The sequence below is a fragment of the Pieris rapae genome, chromosome 19 (assembly GCF_905147795.1).
Source record: "Pieris rapae chromosome 19, ilPieRapa1.1, whole genome shotgun sequence".
NCBI lineage: Eukaryota > Metazoa > Arthropoda > Insecta > Lepidoptera > Pieridae > Pieris > Pieris rapae.
Window position 1 is genome coordinate 9,164,467 of NC_059527.1, and position 22,603 is coordinate 9,187,069.

General features: G+C 42.1%; 3 protein-coding genes across 3 annotated transcripts; 1 reads left to right on the top strand and 2 right to left on the bottom strand.

Annotated features, from left to right (window-relative positions):
• Positions 1-15: 15 nt before the first annotated feature.
• LOC110991905 (serine/arginine repetitive matrix protein 1) lies at positions 16-6,272 on the bottom strand. Its single transcript, XM_022257490.2, has 5 exons — positions 5,977-6,272; positions 5,410-5,548; positions 2,540-5,240; positions 2,261-2,453; positions 16-440 (listed from the first exon to the last, which is right to left on the bottom strand). The coding sequence occupies exons 2-5, from the start codon at positions 5,491-5,493 to the stop codon at positions 335-337; spliced, it is 3,084 nt and encodes a 1,027-aa protein (XP_022113182.2). The 5' UTR covers positions 5,494-5,548; positions 5,977-6,272; the 3' UTR covers positions 16-334.
• A 2,262-nt stretch (positions 6,273-8,534) lies between these two features.
• Positions 8,535-17,351, bottom strand: LOC110991939 (protein stoned-B). Its single transcript, XM_022257543.2, has 16 exons — positions 16,848-17,351; positions 14,130-16,412; positions 12,588-14,059; positions 12,313-12,481; positions 12,089-12,240; positions 11,768-11,936; positions 11,472-11,693; positions 11,070-11,214; positions 10,858-10,986; positions 10,627-10,732; positions 10,384-10,552; positions 10,189-10,303; positions 9,959-10,122; positions 9,720-9,874; positions 8,995-9,202; positions 8,535-8,912 (listed from the first exon to the last, which is right to left on the bottom strand). Exons 2-16 carry the CDS (start codon positions 16,379-16,381, stop codon positions 8,771-8,773), a joined length of 5,769 nt encoding a protein of 1,922 aa, XP_022113235.2. The 5' UTR covers positions 16,382-16,412; positions 16,848-17,351; the 3' UTR covers positions 8,535-8,770.
• A 437-nt stretch (positions 17,352-17,788) lies between these two features.
• On the top strand, positions 17,789-22,591 carry LOC110991938 (RAC serine/threonine-protein kinase). The gene is made up of 3 exons (XM_022257542.2): positions 17,789-18,456; positions 21,281-21,563; positions 21,628-22,591. The coding sequence occupies exons 1-3, from the start codon at positions 18,164-18,166 to the stop codon at positions 22,543-22,545; spliced, it is 1,494 nt and encodes a 497-aa protein (XP_022113234.1). The 5' UTR covers positions 17,789-18,163; the 3' UTR covers positions 22,546-22,591.
• The last annotated feature ends 12 nt before the right edge of the window (positions 22,592-22,603 follow it).

Consider the following 22,603-nt stretch of genomic DNA (forward strand, 5'->3'; position numbering starts at 1 on the left):
GAATGAAACAAAACGGAAAGCAAAAAATGAATATATTTGTGAAATCTCTCTTAGTCTGGCGCCGATCGATTCCATATTCAATCGAGAGATTCAATAAAATCTCAAAATGCTCACGATACAATTTGTTCAATCGATAGACTAACAGTTATAAACATTCAAAATCGAAGGTCAACGGTAGCGAATAGAATTACAAAGGAATCTATAAATATTACATCTAGTGGGTCAATTTACACCTTCAAAACGATTACCACTCGGTTCTAGGTAGAGAATAAGATTAAAATATTGAAACGCCGGAGGCCGATTCCTTCGTTTGCAGGTCTTCTCTTATTTCTCTTTATCTCTCGGTCGCGGGAAGACTGACGGGATCGTCGCGGGTGTGGAGGTCCAGGTCGGCGGTGAAGGGCGCGGCTCCTGCCCTCTGCGGCTCTTCCTCGGCCGACCTAGTCGGAAACGATTTTATATTACAATTTATAGTTATTTATACAAACTGTAAAAATCTGTCAAACATAAACAATTTCAAGAACCTCTCTTCTCGTCAAGTCTTAAATAAATACTGTAATTTATGAAATAAAACACCAATATTAAATTTAGATACGCGAATATATTATTTACAAGCATGCTAAGTCATAGTCGACTCCAATCTGTGATCGCTTTGACTGGTAAAAATCAAAATTTTTAATTATTAAAAAAATAAAATACGTTTATTTCATCATGATCATCAAGGTATCTCTTATTCCACGTCATTAAATTCGAACCTGTAGGCATCTCTACTCATCGGCAAACAAGACAGAGTGTAGGCGGAGAGAAAAAGCCGACATAAAAAACTCTCGGTACTCTTTTAAAAAAGCAAATCATCAAACAATACTACAATATTTAAAACAAATATAGCAAATTAATTAGAAGATATTACATGACGCTTTTTAAAGACAAATTCTGTCAAGATAGCTCTCGAGAACACTAACTTTCATACTGTAAAATTGCATATTTAGCTTTTCAACTGAATTAGAACTAAAAGATGGAAACAACTTGGGATTTTGGCAGAAATGCGTTTCTGCGTATTGCACACACAACTTTTATATTACAACTTGGTGTTTTTATAGAAGTAAAATAATGAATCAGCACCATATTTTAAAATCAAATACTAGAGCATAGAGAACTAGAAGTATTATAACGATTTTAAGCGTGGACGTAGCAATCTCTATGATGATCCGCGTGACGGACGTCCTTTAACAGCGGCTAATGAAGATAACATCAGTGCTTTGCGATGCATGATATGGGAAGATAAGAGAGTGACCTATGAGCAGATGCAGGCAAGCCTAGGCATTGGTATGAGTCAAGTTAAAAGGAAGCTTTGTACCAGATGGATTCCCCATACTTTAACCAACAACCAAAAACACCTTCGCATGGTGGAGGACTGGTTTCACCAAATGTTAGATAAGTTCAAAGGCGGTGACTCAAATGTTGTATTTGACATCGTCATAGGTGATGAAAGCTATTCATCATCATCATCATCATAATATTTCTAATAGGATATATTGCAACGAACCCGAAACCAAAATACAATCATTTCAGTGGGTGTTTCCTTTCGAAGATCGGCCAACTGAGGTTGAAAAAAGGAAGAAGTGAAGGAAAAGAGATAATTGTCTCATTCTTTGGTCGAAAAGGACATTTCGCGACAGTACCTAGTGCTAGAAGATGGAAGGACAAATATAAAATCCCGCCATACAGTCCCGACCTAGCACCCTGCGACTTTCATTAATTCCTAAGAACTGAAGATAAAATTTGAGGTAATGGCTTTACGAGCGCTGAAGGTGCGGTGAATGAGAAGAGACCCCTAAGGAAGAATAGGCTCACAGCTTTTATAAAAGCAATGAAAGCAACTTGGCAACTTTCTAATTTTTTTCCGTTATTCATTTTCTGAAGATTTTCAGTGTGTATTAGGTATTGTGCATCAGCTTGCTTGTTTCTTGCCAAACAGACATTTCCTAACTCTAAACTTTTAAAGACACGGTCCTTTCACAAATCATTCTGAGTAGGATACATCATGAACTACGCGACCTGCGACCATTTTGTTTAAAGTAGATTTTTTTATAGGTACTTGATTAATTAGTTATATTATTTTTTTATAACTATAGTGTTTCTCTATCAGTATTTGTTTGGCGTATTTTTTGTGCCCAGTCTTCTTAATTTAGTTGGATTTTTTTATAATTAATGACGTGGGAATAAGTCACGAAGGGAAGTAGGCAATAAACAGTTTTACTCGAGTGAGAAGAGTTGTGCGTCGGCGGGCAGCGGCGGAGGGTTGGCGTGGCACTCGCAGCGGCATCGTTCAGGCGGCGCGTAGCTCAGCGCTTCGCGACCTTCCGCCGGCAGCGTCTGGATGCGTTTGGGCTGCTTCCGTCTCTCCGGCACCTCCGAGAAATCAATCCACTCTCCTTTGCGTGACGATCCCGCTGTAAAGGTAAATCGTTCTAACATAATGCGGTCCGACATCGGACGAATCAGCCGCATCTGAATGTCGCGATGTATACAGACATACCTTCACTGCCGCTGCGAGTTCGCAGTCGCTCGGTGTGGGGTGGTGCACCGGTGGAGGCGGCTCTCGGGCGTCGAGGCAGACGGATGTGAAGGCGTGGGACGACGGGTGGAGCGGAGGGCGGAGCGGGTGGCAGCGGGGCTTGGGGTGGAGCGTTGGTCGGCAGCGGGGCCGAGGGGGGAGCGTTGGTCGCCCTCGAGGCTCGCGGCCGGCGTACGCCCGCCACTGTTACACCGCCGCGTTCGCGCACCGGCACGATGGGCACGGCCAAGGAGCGCTCTTGCGGCAGAGTGGTCGGCACGTACGGCAACTCCTCGAACGACTCCTGAACGACCAGCCCGCGCCGCTCCGCATCGCTTCCGCCGCGTGTCACAGCGTCCGATCCGGCCTCCGATTCTGACGAATCGCGTCCGGGATCTTGCGGAGTTCCCGGTCCTGATCCTTCGATGCTCTCCACTTCACCGAGCGACTCGTCCACTCTACGGTCGGCCGAGTCGCGACCAAAGTTTATGTCGTTTTCGATGACCGGCGCGTCCGCCTCCTGTTCCGTTTGTGCAATCCTGACGTCCTCGCTCTCCGGAAAACTCGGGATGGAACCCGATATTTCGCTCGTGATGCTTGGTGTTTTTGTTATACTGAACTGAGTGCTGAATACTTGCTCCCGGCTTCCGACGTGCGTCGTGAACGTCAGGCGATCTCTACGTTTCGCCTTGAGAGGGTCTACCTGGTTGGACGCGTCGTCGGGGAAGTGTTGATTCTTAGTGCTCGATCTATTATCGTTAATGACTTTAGTTTCGCGTAAGAATTGGTCCTCTTTTACTATATTATTATGAACTGTTTTCGATAATTCTGATGGGATTGATGCATTTGACGTTTTCTCTGTTGGAGAATGTAACGGAATAATAATGCTACCGTCGGGTAATACCGTACGCTGTGCAGGTTTAGTTGAAGAGGCGGTAGATACGGGAGTTACCGATGTCGACCTGATTTGCGGGGCTGAGGAAGGGCGAGGTACCTCGTGCGGCTTGAGTTCCGTTTTGTCGCTCACTCTGTCCAACTCGTCGGGTGGTGTGTGCAAAGGAATGTGAATAATGCCTTCCTTAGATTCCTCATAATATTTAAGTTTTTCCCCCCGTTGGTGATCGGATGGCCCTTGAGGAAATTGTCGCTGCGATTGCACCACTGGCGAAGCATCTCTTGAACTGGCCGACGGTGACGTCGCGCTCTTTCGCGGTGTTTTAAATAGTGATAATACGGAACCTTTAATTTTCCCCGTAGACGTAGGTGTGACGGAGCGATCTCTGCTCTTACTGCGAGATCGGCCTTCGTTTAGACTTTTCTTTCGTTTAAGTGCATCTGGCGAATCTGGGGAAGCTATGGTCTCTTTTGATTTGAATAAAGAACAAAACGAAGATTTGCGTGATACAGCCACACCGCTAGGAGACGGCGTGCGGCTGTCGCGGCGCCTGGGCGTCGTCTGTGGGGTGATAACCACCAAGTCCGAGCGACTTGCTGGTCGCGATATTAGCGCACTATTATCATTTAATTCCAAAGTAGCCGGTTTTCGAACCTCTTTCGACTCTATGCCTATCAACGTACGGTCACTGTCCGCGTCAACTTCGTCATATTCATCATCAGGTTTGAGTCTAATACGAATAATATCTTTTGATATATTAGAAGTTTTATAGACCTCTGGCTCTGGTTGACGTCGGCTTTCCTTGGATCTCGCTTTACGCTCTTCTACGCGAGCACGATTCCGCGTCTCTTTAAGTCTCTTTTCGTCATCAGCTGGTACCGAAATAAGGGGGTGTATTGCTGCAGATATAGTTTCTGTCGTTGACTCAGTAGTAGGAGCCAATGACGGTACAGGCACAGGTGCTGTTACAGATTTTTGGGGTTGTTCCGGTGCCGATGGGACATGAGAAACTACTTTAGTCAACGTCGTAGCTCGAAGGCTTGAGCTCTCCAGTGTAACTTCTGTCCTAATTTCTCTTCGGTCGCGTGCATCTACAGGAGGCGCTGGTGATGTCGCTTCGCTTGATAACTTAGCTATTTCTAGTAGTCTTTCTTCGACTACGGCTGCACAAATTTCAGGATCCGTTTCTATCGGCTTTGGCCCACAGAACGAAGTCTCTAGCAACATCTTGTGAGGTGACGGCGAACGCGACATGCCAGACACAACCGACAGTCTTGAAACCCGACTTGTATGACTGAATCCCGACACTGCCGAATGGGCGGAGCACTGGGAGCCAACACTAGAGAGTCGGCTCGTTCTTCCTGACACCGCTAACAGCGCAGTCTCTGAACCTTGACTATCTTTTCGAGAATGTCTCCGCGACGAAGGGGCGGTGAGCGGTGCTCGAGTTTCTCCATTAACGGGTATGTTCTCTAGAAAGGCGAGTTCCTCAGTAGAAGAGCGCAAATCCAGGGCTCCGTCTTCCCGGAAACCAAGCTCCAGCTTGGCACGACTTTCCTCGCCGGAGCCAGAACCGGCAAATAGCGCCAATTCGGGTGAGCTATCGCGGGAGTCATGGTGACTGGAGCTGGAGGCGCGAGAAATATCAATTCGCGGCGCGGCAGGCGCCTGCAGTCCCACGGCCGGTGACGAATGCGAGCGCGCGCGCTGCTCGGGCGGAGCGAGGCCGCCTCCGGCATCCTCGCGGATCTCAGGGAGTCGGAAAGTTTGTTTTGTTTCTGGACTCGACTGGAATTAAATCGAGACAGACATAAGTTCTACTTACTCTACGATACAGTAAACGTTGCTTCAAAAATAGTTAAAAGGTAAAGGTTAATAAATAAATAAAGATTGTTTTGACGTGTCTGACATTGCACGTAGGTCTTTGGTAAGAGGGAATAAAGATCATTGTCATTACCTCGTCAGAGACGTCGTGATCAAACGAAGCTATGGGTGCGGGCCCTCGTCTGGGGCGCCGCTCACTGCCGCTACTGGCTGCCATCCGCCGTACGGATACCCTTTGCTCGCTTAAACCGCGAAGGTACTCGACATTACAGCTGAAAAAACATTTTAATAGCTACGGCTTTATATGTAACACAGCAGGCAGGCAATGGGCTGATCAAAATGTGGCATTATACAGTATTCTAACCGTTTACTTAGAATATGCTATCGTACTTTTAAATCTAATAGACATGAAATCCTCCGATTTTCTGTTGAAATCTAATTCATATGTTTACATTTATGTATATTAAACCAAGCTGCGTTTTATCCTGCGAGGTTCGATTTTGCATATTATATTGATTTGTTTAATAACGCTCTATGAGAGTATATTCTTGTTGAGAGTTGACATTTAAGAAAGACTAAGTGACATTTAAGTTAATCGTGATGAGTGCAACCGTGCAACAGGATTAAACGTTAATAGTTCAACGGAGTAGGTTAATAGGTTAGAGTCGAGGAGTTCACTGACACGAAGGTAACGACTGACCTGTCAGCTGCACTGGAGGCGTTCGCCCCGCATGCACGCGGGCCCCGCACGGAGGACGGTCAGCGAGTCCACACTGATATAGGGCGAGTGCGGTTAGTGCTTCGCGACCTCAGCGTGGGGCCCGACGCCCGCACTCCGCCCGCGCAGAGGGGCCATTGCCGGATCTTGCACGCAAGCGCCCCATTCGCGCACGCGCTATGCTGTCTCTGTGTTGCCGCTTATGGTACGATGTAGGAGCCTATTTGACAGAGCATATCATACATAGCAATCTCGCCGTTACACATTAAGATGGATGAAGAACTTGATTTGTATATGTAACTTGTTTTAATACCGTAGTGCACTAGCCCGATATCTTAAGACAATGAACTCGTGAACGGGTGCTACTTGTCGTACTTAAATTCGTGTATGCGGTGATATTAGTTGTTTATACTACGTATTTGCGTGTTGTTCTCACGAGTATGTAGGTGCGTGCTCCTATTTCACCATGCCTCCTGCTGATAGAGGACAAATCTTTGTTTTTAATTTATTTTATTATTCTTTATTACTCAATATGTCATATGGAACATGGTGTAGTGGTTGCAGCTCCTTACAAACATTGTGTAAAAAAAACTTGGCGATTCCGTTCTACGTCCTTGATTTGAGAACTGGCAGTAAATGTAAAATTAGTATCATTTAAAGTATATTTTGACGTTCATAAGTGTACATTATGTTACCTATATGAATAAATGATTGTTGATTGTTTGATTGATTGATAAAATGCCTACACACTAACCCTCTGATCCTACAGACATCCAGTCGCTATCTGTTAAACCTAGAACTGTTTAGCTCCGGGATTAGTAGTACGGTTGCAGCCTGTCATACTTTCGCCGAGATGATAAGAGATGAAGAGCCGAGCCGTGGCCGAACACGGTGCAGCCACATTGCTCGACTTGTACATACTCCTGTTCTTAAAAACTCTACTTTATAGAAACATTCATGTATTTTGTGTCTAATAAAGTTCTTTCTTTCTTCTTCTTTCTTTCTTTCTTAAAAAATGCACCCGGAAGTCAGCTTGGTAAATTACATTGTAACATAACATTTTTGTTTTTCTGATTGATTGTTATTACTTTCATACAACGATGGCCTGACACTGGTCCAGGAATGCGGTTACAGTATCTTCTGTCGTTGTTTCTTTCCTTTGCGTTACGAGGTTTTTGAAGCCATCCCTTAAGGGAAGGAAACACGTTATGACGGGCTGGGGTTCGCTACCTTTGCGAGTTCATCAACATTAATCAATATTGGTTGGGCTCTTACCTTGCTGAAACTATTCAATTACCTATTATTTTCAGACGCAGAAGCGTTTCAAGTGTGGCGCCTTTGTTACCAACTATCCTGTCAGGATTTATTTTTCTAGTATTAAGTAATCGATAACTTATTTTTTTACAGTATTTTTTAACTGTGACGTTTAGGATTTAGTGCCATAATAAAACACGCTTACATCACAGACGTTAAGGTAATTTATAAGTTAAAATATTAGCTTTCCGGAATTCGGGTATAAATAAATAAACTAGGTTCTTGTTAGATATTTTTAATTATGAACGAGGTATAACAGCGCAATCTACTGATTATATCAATATAAGCCCATGTCCAAGTACAACAGCGGAATATAGATACTTTGATATTATTATAATTACTTTCATTAAATTCTAGTATAACATGTTATATTTACGAAGGTATCTATATATTTATCTATATATTTGTCCGAGCGGAGACGCGCACTAGGAAGTTTTGTGCTCTATACTGTAGGTAGATAATATATTATTATGTATTCACATGCATTTAAATTAGACATTCACACAGTTAAAATACTATATCTATTATATAAAATCATCAAGCTCGGTAAGCTAACAGTATTGAGTCATAAGGTGAAGCCAAACTCTGACCTGTATAACATTTTACAATTATTACACCAATATTAGTAGAGAAAATATTCATACACCCAATGTTTTATATGGCAATGGTAACGAGAGACAAACGAACACAACAAACAGTATTTACAGGTAATTGTCTTTATTAAAATAAAGACAGTTTTTTTGCAAACTGTATTTTAATTTATTATTTTTAAATAAAACTATCTCACGTGAAGACGTGACTTCTGCGACAATTGCTTATTAAATACCTATTGCTCACAAAGTTTATAATTGTTCTACTTGTCCTACAAACATTCATAGGGACCGTACACAACACAATACATACAATATAATTTGATTTAATTTCAACAGTTTTAGTTTAAACTAATTTTGACATTGCGATGCCCTTAAACTCTCTCTAAGGTTTTTCCTCTTTTTAATTTTGTATTTAATGTAATTGTATGTTTATACGACTTATTTTAGTTACTTTTATAATTGTGCTTAAGTAACTTGGATCCATCTAAGTATTTCCAAAAATATCTATCGATTACATTATGAGCGGCGTGTCCCGAGTTCACTTCATACTAACATCGATCTCGAACATCGAAACGATTAAAGGTACTCATCGAATGTATCTACAGAGTGCTGGGGGCGGTGGGAACGACCAAAGTCACGCTCAAATTGAAAAATATTTGTTATATTATGTCTATACACATATAAATTATTTATTTATAAGATAATCTTCTCATAATAGATATAGGCGAGCGAGTAGGCGACTTCTGTAAACTTCTGTGTAAGTTTTTGTCTTCCCACTCGATACATTACAATTAATAAAGTAGTTATTGTTCTATATTTCTTATAAAATCGGATAAATCTACTAAGAAGCAACGGTGTCCTTTGACGACCTAGTCCGAATCAGAGTCGGAAGAGGGCGCGGCGGGCGCCGTGGGCGCGGCGGCGGGGGCGGGCTCCGGCTTGGGATCGGGCGCCGCTGCGGCTAAAGAGTAAGCGGCAGCCGGAGTGCCGCTCGTGCGCTCGATGCCCACACTGAAAATCAGGATACACAGGTACGTTGACGGCCCGACGAGCTCTTAAGTCTCATTCGGTCGTCAGGTCGTCGTATACTGACCGATACTCGTGGCGCGCGAGGTACCGCACGTACTTCTCGGGAGGGTCGTTGTCGTGATTCTGCAGCGAGACGGACCGCACCGTCATGTGGGACACTTGCGTGGCCGGCATCGTGAACTCTACGTAGGCCCACTGCGCCAGCTGTTCTGGGATCTGGTCGTACGACGTCAGTGCCATGCGGCAGACGAGGTTGTGGCTCGTGTAAGCACCTAGGGTCAAGTCAAGTCATCGCTTTGAACAACTGGACGAAGCGCTGGATTATTTAATTCGAAACGTATGTCTACGTATAGGAGTCGCAGATATAAGAATAACATTGAAAATTTTCTGGAAGAGCCGTAGTTAGTCGTGAGTTACGACAGTTGAGATGGCGATTCGAATAGTCCGGGCTATGTATGAATGTTTCCATAAATTTGACTTTAGTTCAATTAATTTCGTTAACGATAATACAATTTGATACCTTATTACGACATTCTAGACTATGCTGCTGCTATTTCAAAAACGTAGTGTCATATTCTCATATCGCAAGTTGCAAACTCGTATTGAGCGCCGACAAATTCAAACTTTATTAAACTTCATACAGAAAAAATAGTTTGACGGCTCTCGAAACTCTTTTAATTGACGTTCTAGAACGTTGTCGTATCGCCTTAAGCGATTTTTTCTCTTTTGGAATTGTGAAAAATTCTACCGATATCGATGATAATCGTTCCGAGAACTTTATCCGTTTACCCTGGCCTTCCTTGGGCAGTCGCGGCATGCGCCACACGATGGCGCGATGTTGGTGCTCGTACTTGGCCTGACCCGACGTCACCTCGATCAGCGACTCCTGCAGCGTATCCACGGCACCCAAAAACCGTTCTATGCCCTTAATCTTGCCGGTACGTCTGGATAGAAGTCGTTCGTATTAAGCCGGTGCATCGATTTTGGACAAAAGTTAGGGGACGCTAGAGCGTGGTACGTAGAATTACCTGTGAGCCGACTTGACGGAGCCGTAGCGAAAATGTTTTTCGACTCGAAACAGGTATATCCAGCACTCGGGGATGGGGAAGCGCACCGCCACGTCCTCACACGGCACCTGCCCCAACTTGCGTGACGCGAAACCGGGCACCAAAACGTCCGCGCGGAGCTCCACCTGCGCATACGGTACGGTTCGTGACGCCGTTCGACGACGGACTCTAGAACTCACCGCCGCACGCACCTTGTTGCCGGTCACGCACCACACGGCCTTCAACTGCAGGGGCAGCTCGCGGTTCTTGGGAGGACGCACGCGAAAGCGCATGAGCTCGATATAGCATGCGTCGGGAGGCTTGAACCTGCGCGACACACGTCCAACGTTAAAACGAGACGTTATTATTATTTTAGTGGGTTACGTAGCTCAGGCGGAACCCCTCACTTGATGATTTGACACTTGTCGAATTCATCGGGCTGCACGCAGGCATGAAATTCGGGGTCTTCGACTCGGATCCACTCCTCCGTGACGACGGGGATGATGTCGTGGCGCCCAACCACTTCCTTTCCTTGTCGCCGCATGTCGTTCACGCCTAATTCTATATCCGGCATACCTGCAGACGGACGATACGTCAGAATGTACACACCGAAACCGTGAGATCAACGCGAGAATCAGACGAAATCTTACCGCTCAGAAAGCCGAGGAAGAATAGTCTGACTCGCGCGATCTGCTTCACGACCGCACCGTCCGCCTCCTGCTCGACGTACAGCTCGTCCACGGCCGTCACTTGCACCTGAACAGAAACGTTAGTAGACACCTTGGCTCTCCAACGATTGATACGATTTTGATAAATTTTAACGATCTGCCCCTAATTCTACGTTGAGAACGTGTGTGTGTTAGTGTAGTGTAGTGACAAACCTCCTCCATTTTGTAGGTGAGAGCGCGGTCCCGATGAGCGGCGATGCGGAACAGGGCTTCTTCTACGCAGCAAGAGAACTCCTTGACATGCTCGTAGTTGAGTGAACCTAGTTTGAACAACTGCGACACCTGTAACGCACAACGTGACGACCCGTTCAGTGGAGAGTTTTATGAGGAGGAAAATCGAGACGCGTCGTTTGTCCCGAACATACCTGCGGCGCGTGCTCGACGGGCAGGCCCAGCTTCCGTAGATCGCTGCCGAATTCCTTGACACCCTGGTAGTCGCCTTGAATCGCGTACGCCGCGAATTGAGACAACTTGTTGGTGATGCGCTCCGCCTTCGTCACTTGGCCGGGTCTACCCATTCAATTTGCGCTTACTTTACAACCTTAGGTGAACTTTTGGTCAAGTCTACTTAGCCGTGACGGTGAATTGATCTACGTTCTTCGTGATACAATTTATACTAGGTATAAAGAGACTTTAGTATAAGTTTGCGACAGTGAAGACCAATTATAATTTCAACATTATAATAAGAATAAATACATTTTTCGTTCATATCTCAGTCTCCAATAACATGCATATTTATCGGAGGCATAATATAGATAGTCTCATACCGCACTCCCGGTCTCTCCTTGTAGAAGACGTACTGTAACTTGACAGTGAAGATCTTGCCGAACTGGTCAAACTGCTGCGCGGCGATGTCGGAGACGGAGTAGCAAGCCTGCAGCGGCAACTCGTGCAGAGGCTCGCGGTCTCCGGCCGCCGCCAACACTTGCACCGCCGGGCTCTCACCGGTGCCTGCGCCCACCACGCGCACCCACACCTTCTTCCAAAACCTGTCGCGACACGTCAGGATTTATTTGATTAATTTTTTTTATTTTTACAAATTTATTGGAGATCGTCCGAAAACCTCTGTCCGGTAATTTTCTTTTTGTTGGGTTGTCTAAGATGCATTTCCCAGCCTGGGCCGGCGTAGGTGGTGCGCGGAAAGTCCTCGAGTGGGACCGACACGTCGTCGTCGAACAAAGGCGTGGGAGGCGTCTCGCCGCCGCTACCCGAGCGGCCGCGACCGGACTCCGCTGCAACCCAATTGAAATCATCTGTACGGTTCCGGTTAAATATTACGAAAATGTAATGTTTACTGATTTCAGTTTTATATGGAAGTCGCATACAACAATTAATATTGTTATGTAAAATAATTTATGCCGGTTGTGAAAAAAATTACGCTTACGTCGCTCCGCTTGGAACTGCTGCTGTAAAGTGTCTATTGCACTCTTATCGAAGGGATTAGCTCTGGGCGAGTCCGGTACGATCTGGGGCCTCGGAGGAGGCGCTAAAGCCGGCACTGCGCCGCCGTCGACTGCCGCTTCGCTGTCTTTGGGTCTATGGAAACATATTTTATTTGAAAATATCATGTTCCACATTTATAAATAAACGTTTGCACCTGATACGTACCGTATGAACACGGAAAACGTGTCATCCGCGGAATCAGCGGAGCCTTGGTGGTCAAGGCGTGGCGTGGCAGCGGGTGCCGGTGGGGCCTGCATGTGTAGGAAGGGATCGAACACCTCCGATTCGAATCCCTCGGGCGCCGCTTCAGAGCCGCCGTCGTCACCCCAAGCGTCTATAAAAAAATATTATCTGAACCGTGCAATTCTCTAGGAATACTAATATGTTAATATTTATAGTAAAATTATTTATTAGATGTTTGCCTAGGGAGCTTAACGTACCTGCGGTCAAATGGTTTCCGGCCACTGAATCGAATTTTGCAGCAAAGGCATCAAAAGCATCTTGAGATTCGGTATGTGTCTCTTGAATCATTTCTTCCGCCTGACTCCATCCGAAGTCAACTGAATTATCGACATCTTGTTTAGGAGTCAATTTAATTGGTCCGCTATCGAAAACGTTTTCCGTTGAGTAGATAGTTCCACCGCCCACGTCCATATCTTCACCGATAAGAGTATCTTGTACAGATCGGTCTTCCGATGGTAAATTTTGGAAAGTGTCGCTGACTGGAGAAACAGATGCGTTTACTCCAAAAATATCAGATGACACATTTGTTGTTATATCTTCATCAGTTATATCAAAGGGGTTCTTATCAATCTCTGAATAAGGTTGATTCACTTCCATGCTCTCGTTTAATATAAAGGGTGAAGGTTGAGAAGTATTTTCAATAGTTTCAACTGTGGGTTCTGACGTATCCATATCAGCATTAGTATTATGATGATCCATAGCGTCTACCGTTATATCAGACCCAGTTGACTGTGTATATTGACTAGATGCTTTAACCACTGTTGAAGAATTAGTAAATAATAAATGTTCTGGTTCATTTGTAGGTTCACTTGAGGTTGGTACTATATTTGAAGATTGTTCCGAATTGGACGATAAATCTATTATATCATCACTCAAAAAATCAATAGGCTTTTCTTCCTTCTTAGGGGCTGCATATAAGCTCAGTATTGCTTCTTTAGTTGGTTTCACTACAACTGGCACAGGAGCTTCAAAAAGATTAATGTCATCAACTAGCGAGCTAGCTTGGGCTGGTGGTGGGAGCTGTGGTCTAGGTGGAGGAGCCGGTCGAGGAGGGCGAACCGGAGGTGGTCTCGCCGGTCTGGATTGAGCCAAACTCAGATCAACATTGGAATCTGCCCCTTGTGAATCTTCTAACATGTCTAAATCAGGCGTTGGACTTGGCGAATGAATGTCACGAACCGAAACTGGACTCGGCGTTCTTGTGGGCGGTATACGATTAAGTAAATGTGAACTAGTAAACTCCATTTGGCCTGTGACACTAAGAATCAAATTTTGAGTTTCTTGTGGAACTGGTCTTACAAGATCTTGATTGTCAGTTGTAATGATTGGTGTGAAACTATCATTTACTTTATTAGAAACTAGATCTAATTCTGTTGGTTTGACAAATATGTCGTTTGATAAAGGTTCTTCGATACTTTGATGGAAAATGTTTGTAGAACTGTTATCATCGAATTGCTTAGCACCAATGTTAATAGGCTCAGAATTGCCAAATATGTCTGTAGGAACTGTATCACCCACGGGTGGTTCATAACTATTTTCAAAATCAGAAAAAGGATTGCTTGCAGCAAATGGATTATCGCCTCCAGCCATGTCTTCTTGGTCATTATTGGCGGTCATCATAAAAGGATTAAGAACTTCAGCAGTAATGGGAGTTGCTGGTTCATTTATACTCAAAAAAGGGTTGTATGCCATTTTTTTTAGGAAAAATGAACTAGTTCAAAAATTCAGATTCGAGAAGTTTAACTTCAGTTTTCCCCGGAGCCAGATTACTGGCAAAAGATGTATCAAATGGATCAGAATCTAGAATACCTGCTTCTAGATTATCTGAAGGTTCAGGCGTGAGTGCCTTTATCTGGAAAAGATCGTCTTCTGTTTCTAGTAACGTTTTATTTTCCTTTGTCTCCGAATCAGTAGAATCTTCGCAAGAAAACTCCTTAGCCAATAGTCTTAATTCTGTTTTGCTTGGTTTGATGTCACTAGCGAATGAAGTGTCAAATGGATCTTCTGATTCAGTACTGAATGTTTGTTCCTCACTCGGGACACCAGCTGGGGTTAAAACTTTTACTTTAATATCAAGACCCTCACTCTGAAGTAGATCAGTGGGGAAGTCCTTTGTGCCAGTCTGGGGAAATTCAGAATAGCGTCTTTTAGTATTTACTGATATATTATGAGAGGACAAATCGTCATCAGAACGTGTCCGCTGTAAAACGTTAGAGATTTTGTCTTTAGCTTCGAAATCCTCGGATAAGTCCTCTGAGATAGATAGTTCTCGCGTGTAATATGGCGTTAAAGGCTTATTTGGCTTAGATTGTTTATCAAAGCAAGAATTTTCTTCAGTGCCGTCAACGTTAAATACAACGCTTTTGCTGACTGTTAAATTTTCTGGACGAGACGATCGTCTAACAGAGTTTCTTTCTTCTGTTTCGTCTGCGCGAGGATCAAAGTCTGGATCACTAGGAACTTTATAGATTACTGCAGGTGTAGAATCTATTAACTCTTTTTCAAGTAATTTTAACTCAACCTTTCCAGGCGCAACAATTTTATCGACTATTGTTGTATCAAATGGATCTATTTCATCGACTTCGATTGGGTTCAGAGGAGAATCAGCTAGCAGTGTGAGATCTGTAGTGCTGCCACCTAACAAGTCACGTCCAGGTTTATTCAAATTATTATCAATAATATCATCAGAAGTTATAGACTCTCTAATCCCAGAAGGATCCGTCAAATGAATACGTACAGAAGATTTTCTCCTGTTATTTAGTTTAACTTGCACTTCGTCTGCGCGGGGGTCAAAGTCGTCATCATCCTCTAAAACTACTTCTTGAGTGTTGTTGAACTGTGCCTGCGGAATAATAGCATCAGCAAAACTGGTATCAAAGGGGTCATCCTGATCGATGTATGGATCTAAAACATCAAGTTGGTCTTCAACTATTCCTTCCGCAAAAACTGATTCTTTTGAATTCGCTTCAAAAGCAGACCACGCTTCTTGTAGTACTGGTTCGATATTAATATCACTTTCGTCAAGTTTAGATACTTCTACTTTGCATTCAAGAGATTCTGCAGCTAACAATGTAAATTCATCAACTTCATCTTCACAATTATTAACAGTATCTTCGGTTTGAATATCTTTTGGTACTTCCTTTTTGATGTGTTCGACTAAAGAAGTACTTAAATCTATTGGTGTTGCTATGGGTATATCAGCATCAAAATCTAAAATACTTTTTTCCACAGGCTCCTCAATTACATAACTCGATACAGCTGAAGCGTTCTTATCGTCGCTCTCTAATAACAAATCACCAGGTATAGTCCTCTTAGCTCTTTTTGTCGTAACTTTAACATTATCAATACGTCCAGTGAGAACCTCTACAGCAATTCCGATATCCAATTCTTTTTTACCCTTTGAAGACTTTACTTCTTGACCTTTTATTATGGCATTAACATAAGATGTATCAAATATGTCGTCGTCTTGGTTTTCTTCTGGAGAATCTGGCACATAGGCTAGTTTTACTTCTCCTCGCTGAACAGCATCTATATAAGACGTGTCGAAAATATCATAATCCTCATCTTCCTCTTCAGACTCATCATCAGTTACACCGTAATCACTTTTATCCTCGTCGTTCTCTGCGACCCTAGCCTGTGCAAGATGGGGAAAGTCAGCTTCAGTAACCTCAACTACTGGTCTGACCGGCTTTTCCTTTTCTGCTGGCTTTATTTCATTTCTAATAGTCACTCGTTGAAAAAACGATGTTGACTTTATTCGATCAAGATCACCCTGAGTTTTTTTTAGTACAGAATCTACACCAGTAGTTAAATCTTTAAATTTAGACCATTCTTCATTTTCCTTTGTAGTACTACCAGCGTTTTCAGCTTTTTGCTGATGTTCTTTTTTATACTTCTCTAATTCCTCTTCAGTAAAGAGTTCTTCTTCTCCTTTCCGCTTTGATTTTTTTCCTTTTTTCTTCTTTTTAAGACCTTTGGGTAGCTTTAGCATTATATGTAATTAAGGAATACTCTCTTATTTGCTGGAAAAGAAAACATTATATTGTTAAGTCTTTACAATATTGCGAATAAAAATTTAATAAATTAAATAAATATTTTCGTAATTAATTTAATGTAAATGTCATAAGATCGATCTTAGTCTACTGCACATCACTTTTTATATCATGGAAGGTTGGTTGGTCGATTTGCCTTTCACCAACAATAGATAAAATGGGTTAAATACTTCATTAAATTTATTGAACTATGTTTATTATGATGTAATATAGATGTTAAAAGAGTCTAAAGGCTTAATATATGACACGAACGAAGGAAAGCGACAAAGGAAGGTCGAAAGCAATGAAATGTTGGCGAAAGCCGAAAGATCGTCTGCCTGATCAGGTACGAGTAACTACACGTACCGGGCCCGTGAAGCTCTTGCCCATAAGCTACTCGGACCTAGACCGCTATGGCGGCCGTACCTTCATCGCAATAGAAAGACACGGAAACAGGCGTAGGCTAGTAGGGCGCTCGAGGCGTCTGGTTCGCGACTGACATCGCGCAGTGCCGCGCCTATCGACCCGCGCCGCTACCACTGCGCATGTCTCGTTTACGTAACTCCTCGCCCGTCCTGCACCACCGCTTCCCTTCATCTGTCCTTCTAGCTCGATCTATAACTGAATAAAAACATATTTATTGGCTTATGCGATTGAAGATACCTACAATATAGTTTTACCACCGAAACCATCTAAAATTTAATGACCGATATTTTTATTACACTACAATTTTCAGGAAAACTTAATTAAATGTAAAAAAATCAGGAATAATATTCTATTTCTCTTTTAGTTTTAGGCAACCTGGTTATTTTTTTATATTAAATGGGAGACAAATTTGTGTCTCTTTCGCTTTACTCTGTCAGAAATAATCAAATTCCAAATGTAACATATTAAAAAAAAATTCACGGATACGTGAATATTTCGAACATGGTTTTAATAATCATTAAATGTCTCATCTTTTGTAATCAGTTCAAATTTAGTGTTTGTCATCATAGATGTATGTAAAAAGTGACATAATATATAAGGAGAATCTAACAGTGGATATTGGCAACACAGAACATGAATTGATTAATATGAAAAGTAACTCGTATTACCCTTGAAATGTAATAATAATATGAGTGTTGTAGTTTTTTGTGGTATTTATTTTTTTCAATCAGGATTTGACATTCTATTGTATGATTTAAATCAATGATTTTTAATGCAATTTACGCAGGGTATTTGATATTAGAAACAGTTACGAATAAATAATAAATATAATAATATATTGTATAATTTCTCGGTGGCAAATATATTTCATCTATGGATCAGGCAATGGAGCACTCCGCATAGAGTAATGGCCAAAGACAATTATAGTTAATATTCTGCCACAATCAAAGATCCCTTACAGAACATATTTTTCATTTGTTGTGACTAAACAGTGGTGTTTTGTCTCTTTTTTACACATAGATACTTTACACTCCTTGAAATTATTGCGTTTCTGTGTTTCTCGAATCTGATTTGCACACAGTAAATATTGTAATTGTATATTTTTAATCGTTCTCTGTAAACAAATTATAATAATAAATACCCACCCGTATGATCGTGAAACTTCATCCTTTATATGAAGAAGCAATAGAATCGGTTTAACTAGTGTTTAATGTCGAAAATGTTTCGTATGCGCATCTATAGTGTTATCCAGCACAGGTGAAACACGTGGGCAGTGCAAAAGAAAATAAACGTGGTGGTGAGAGTAATTTTGAGCGATGGCGGAGGCAGCGCCCGGGAGCATCGTGAAGGAGGGCTGGCTGCTGAAGCGTGGTGAACACATTCGCAACTGGCGTGATCGCTACTTCATACTGTTCGACAACGGCGACCTAATGGGCTTTAAGGCGCAACCTGAGCGCAACAACTACCGCGACCCGCTAAATAAGTTCACAGTGCGGGACTGTCAGATCATGGCCGTGGACAAACCGCGCCCCAACGTCTTCACCGTTCGTGGCCTGCAGTGGACCACTGTCATAGAGCGGAACTTTGCTGTCGACTCCGAGAAGGAGCGGTGAGTCACACGCTCAGTCCAAAGTACGACATTTGTTTGTTTACGATTGAGACTGCAAAGTTATTGCTATTCAGCTGACCCATACTGCTTATGACTTATCACTACACTGCCCTTAAATATAACAATATTATTTGTGTATTTTATGTTTTAACAACCCAATATTAGGATGCAAATACACAAAGTATTATTCATTATAAGCTAAGTTTGTGTCTAATGAATTAAGTCAAAAACTTGTGAAAATTATTTATATTTATGTTGACATTTAGAAGTCATGAAAATTACAAATATAAAACAAACTGATTAAAAACATTCTTAAAAAAATTATGTGAGATTGTTCCTCTTTTATGTCTACAGGAATGTGGTGTATAGTGTGTATTTCAAAAGCTAGAGTTTAATACAGTATTAAATTGAGCATTATAGTAACTGTTCAACTAATAAAATAATGGTCTTAAATATACCCATATAATATAATATTTCCACACTAAATCATATGGACAAGCTAATTTATATATATATATAAACATGTAAAGCAAGGTTTATATGTATATTACAAAGTATTTTATCAATCAATATTATTCATATATTTCTTATAAAGAGAAAGTATTGCATGTGTTTTTTCACTTATGCTCGGTATGGTAAGTGTGAGTTACACAATAGCTCTAATTGATATTAATATATTAGTTCTAAAATATTTCTTATTGAAATTTGGCCATGTAAAAATATTAACTGTAATAAATAAATTTATTAAAGCTATTGAACAAATATTATCTGATATATAATGGCTATCTCAATATTTATAAATAAATAATAATAATAGTTATAGTTATATAATGTTAATCCCTTACGCTTCTGATATTATTTATTTCCTGGAAGCTTTCAATGAGCTTTGTTAAAGTCAGTTCTCCGGCATCAGAATACTGAACTCTCTGTTTTCTAAATTTTCATACCATGACCCTTTAAAAACTGAAAGGCAAGACCAAACAAAGGAACAATAATTTTGTGTGTGATGTCTGGTTTATTTATATTATATAAATTTTTATAGCCTACTTGCTGCAACAGTGACAAATAAATTAAATCTATTATAATAAATCCTTCGAGAATGAAATCATAAAAATATTGTAAATCATTCATCAGTTATTTTGTTTTATTAATCATTAAAGTTTAATAAATAATAGGGTAAGTTTAAATCATTCGTAATTTTTTCTTTGAAAAAAAAAATAGCAGTCACTGGAAATAGTTGTTTGTATATTATTTTTATAACTTATTCAATTATCCAGAAATTATTTTATTTTACAGAAAATACCTTTCTTTATAATGTGCCTAGAATTGTACATGACAGCACGAAGATTTTTAAATATAAAGATTTACCCATTTTCTATATACCTGACATAAAAACCCAAACTAGATAGAGTTTGTGGAAGATGTGATAGGTATCTAGATTATCTTTGTTTTTAAAAAACAACTCATAAATCGTTATTATCTTTCATGAAAAAATAAATAATGTATTTTATTTATAAAATAATGTATTTTATTTATAAAATAATGTATTTTATTTATAAAATAATGTAGATAAACAATATTCATTCATTTTCAAGTTCCTCAAATCTACAAGGGATCTGTCTTCTTACTTATATCAATCCAAAATATAAATTTACAGATAAAACATCACAACACCTTAAATATCTTGCATCCAATCCTGGTTTTAGTATATTAGATGTAGTGTTTGTTTTAAATAAAAATAAAATATATATCTTTTTAAAACCTTGTAGATTGTTATAGTTTCACGGCTAAAAAGTCAACTTTAGGTTCCGTTATGAGGTCATGGTATGAATTTTTATTCACATAAAATAAACAAAATAAGATTACCGCTAAGGTCACATTGATCTGTTTGATGTCATTATTATTTATTATGTATTTTATTTAAAAATTAACTATACACTTACACTTGTTTTATATAACAATACTTAAGTGATTCAATATATATTTTTGTCTTGTGCACACAAGGTTGCCTACTTCTGATATTGATACTACTTAAGTACTGAAACACTTGATTAAGTAGAAATAGATTTCATTTTATAATAATGCTTTAAGTTATGCTCATTATTTATTAATAATGTATATATGTAATAATAATTCAATATACCTAATAAATAAGCCAAATCTTGTGCCGTTGCAACAGGCTTGGGCTTGAGTGACATAGTATATCCAAGAGATTTAATGGGTTTAAAGTCAAAGGTTAATAATAATTATAGGTTCTAGACACAATTATATATTTTAAACAATAGTTCTATATAGTATACAATTGTGTGTGTGTGTGTCCATATTTGTGGTACATATACATACTTTTACTTAATTTCCTAAGAATCCTGTGCCTTTGCTTTGCTTAATTTATGTTCTTTGCATATAAACAAGGCTAAACATTATATCACAATTTAAGCCTTATAATAATAATAGCTATTTAGTAAACAACTTGATACTAATCACAATCCATACTGAGTTTTCCACCTAAATTAGTTTTTATTAATTCAATACAACCTTAAGTGGGTACAGATGTGATTTATTTTTTAAAGATGGAACAGAAATGGCATACATTTTAAGGAAGTAGACATTCAAGAGGAACATTTCCACCACATCACATCTTTTTATTACTCTACTTAGAGTAGTAGAGAGTTTTCTACCTCTCGTTTTCTTTCTTTGTTTTTACTGGCATGATCTATGACAATGCAAACAATTCCTCTCTTTTCTTTGTTCAATAAAACAAATCATTATTATATTGCAATATATATTCGATAAAGAACGCGCCAAATTTGTTTGAGTTCCGCAGCGAAGAGTGGGTGGCCGCCATCCGCTACGTTTCGTCCAGGCTGAGCGGCGCGAGCAGCGCTTCGGGCGAGCAGCCGGCGGGGCCCGACGCCGACGACCGCGACATTGCCCAGCTCGGCACCAGCTTCCGAGACCCGCGCCGCATCACCCTCGAGAAGTTCGAGTTTGTTAAGGTGCTGGGGAAGGGCACCTTCGGCAAGGTGGTGCTCAGTCGCGAGAAGGGCACCGGCAAGCTTTACGCCATGAAGATCCTCAAAAAGAACCTCATCCTGCAGAAAGACGAGGTGAGTCGCCGTCGGGCGGCGCGGCGCCCGCTCGAGCCTTCGCTCACGCCCGCCCTGTTCACAGCTGGCGCACACCATCACAGAGAACCACGTGCTGAAGAAGACGAAGCACCCGTTCCTGACTGCGCTGCGCTACTCGTTCCAAACGGTGGATCGCGTGTGCTTCGTGATGGAGTACGCCAACGGCGGCGAGCTCTTCTTCCACCTCTCGCACGAGCGCTGCTTCAGCGAGGAGCGCACGCGCTTCTACGGCGCCGAGATCGTGTCGGCTCTGGGCTACCTGCACTCGGAGGGCATCATCTACCGGGACCTGAAGCTCGAGAACCTGCTGCTCGACAAGGACGGCCACATCAAGATCGCCGACTTCGGGCTCTGCAAGGTGAACATCACGCACGGCCGGACCACGAAGACCTTCTGCGGCACTCCCGAGTACCTGGCGCCCGAGGTGCTGGAGGACACCGACTACGGGCCCGCCGTGGACTGGTGGGGCACCGGCGTCGTGCTTTACGAGATGGCGTGCGGCCGCCTGCCCTTCTACAACCGCGACCACGAGGTGCTGTTCTCGCTCATCCTCGAGGAGGAGGTGCGCTTTCCTCGGGCGCTGTCGCCCGCTTGCCGGGCGCTTCTGGCCGCGCTGCTCACCAAGGAGCCCGCCAGACGCCTCGGCGCCGGGCCCGGCGACGCCCTGGAGATCATGCAGCACCCCTTCTTCGCCGCCATCAACTGGGCCGACCTGCTGGCCAAGAAGCTGCCGCCGCCCTTCAAGCCGCAAGTGGACTCGGACACGGACACCCGCTACTTCGACTCGGAGTTCACGGGCGAGTCCGTGGAGCTGACGCCGCCGGAGGGCGAGGCGGCGCGGCCTCTGGAGTTCCCGCAGTTCTCCTACCAGGACCTGTGCTCGTCCGCGCACTCGGCGCTGTCGCAGCACTCGGCGCTGGCGATGCCGCGCCGCTCGCCACCGCAGGCCGCCCGCCCCTAGCCGTCCGCTTCTGTTCTTTTGTATATATTAAAATAAAGTTAAGCGACGTGTCGTCTCA

What these genes read in the sequence shown, in the direction of transcription:
- LOC110991905 (XM_022257490.2), bottom strand. Translation starts at nt 5,493, where the DNA reads ATGGCAGCCAGTAGCGGCAGTGAGCGGCGCCCCAGACGAGGGCCCGCA. An exon ending in ATCACGACGTCTCTGACGAG is followed by an intron (nt 5,241 to 5,409) that starts GTAATGACAATG and finishes ATTTAATTCCAG; the next exon opens with TCGAGTCCAGAAACAAAACA. An exon ending in GCACAACTCTTCTCACTCGA is followed by an intron (nt 441 to 2,260) that starts GTAAAACTGTTT and finishes GTTTCCGACTAG; the next exon opens with GTCGGCCGAGGAAGAGCCGC.
- LOC110991939 (XM_022257543.2), bottom strand. Translation starts at nt 16,381, where the DNA reads ATGCTAAAGCTACCCAAAGGTCTTAAAAAGAAGAAAAAAGGAAAAAAA. An exon ending in CCGTCGAGCACGCGCCGCAG is followed by an intron (nt 10,987 to 11,069) that starts GTATGTTCGGGA and finishes TGTGCGTTACAG; the next exon opens with GTGTCGCAGTTGTTCAAACT. An exon ending in CTTCCTCGGCTTTCTGAGCG is followed by an intron (nt 10,553 to 10,626) that starts GTAAGATTTCGT and finishes GTCCGTCTGCAG; the next exon opens with GTATGCCGGATATAGAATTA.
- LOC110991938 (XM_022257542.2), top strand. Translation starts at nt 18,164, where the DNA reads ATGGCGGAGGCAGCGCCCGGGAGCATCGTGAAGGAGGGCTGGCTGCTG. An exon ending in GTCGACTCCGAGAAGGAGCG is followed by an intron (nt 18,457 to 21,280) that starts GTGAGTCACACG and finishes TGAGTTCCGCAG; the next exon opens with CGAAGAGTGGGTGGCCGCCA. An exon ending in TCATCCTGCAGAAAGACGAG is followed by an intron (nt 21,564 to 21,627) that starts GTGAGTCGCCGT and finishes CCCTGTTCACAG; the next exon opens with CTGGCGCACACCATCACAGA.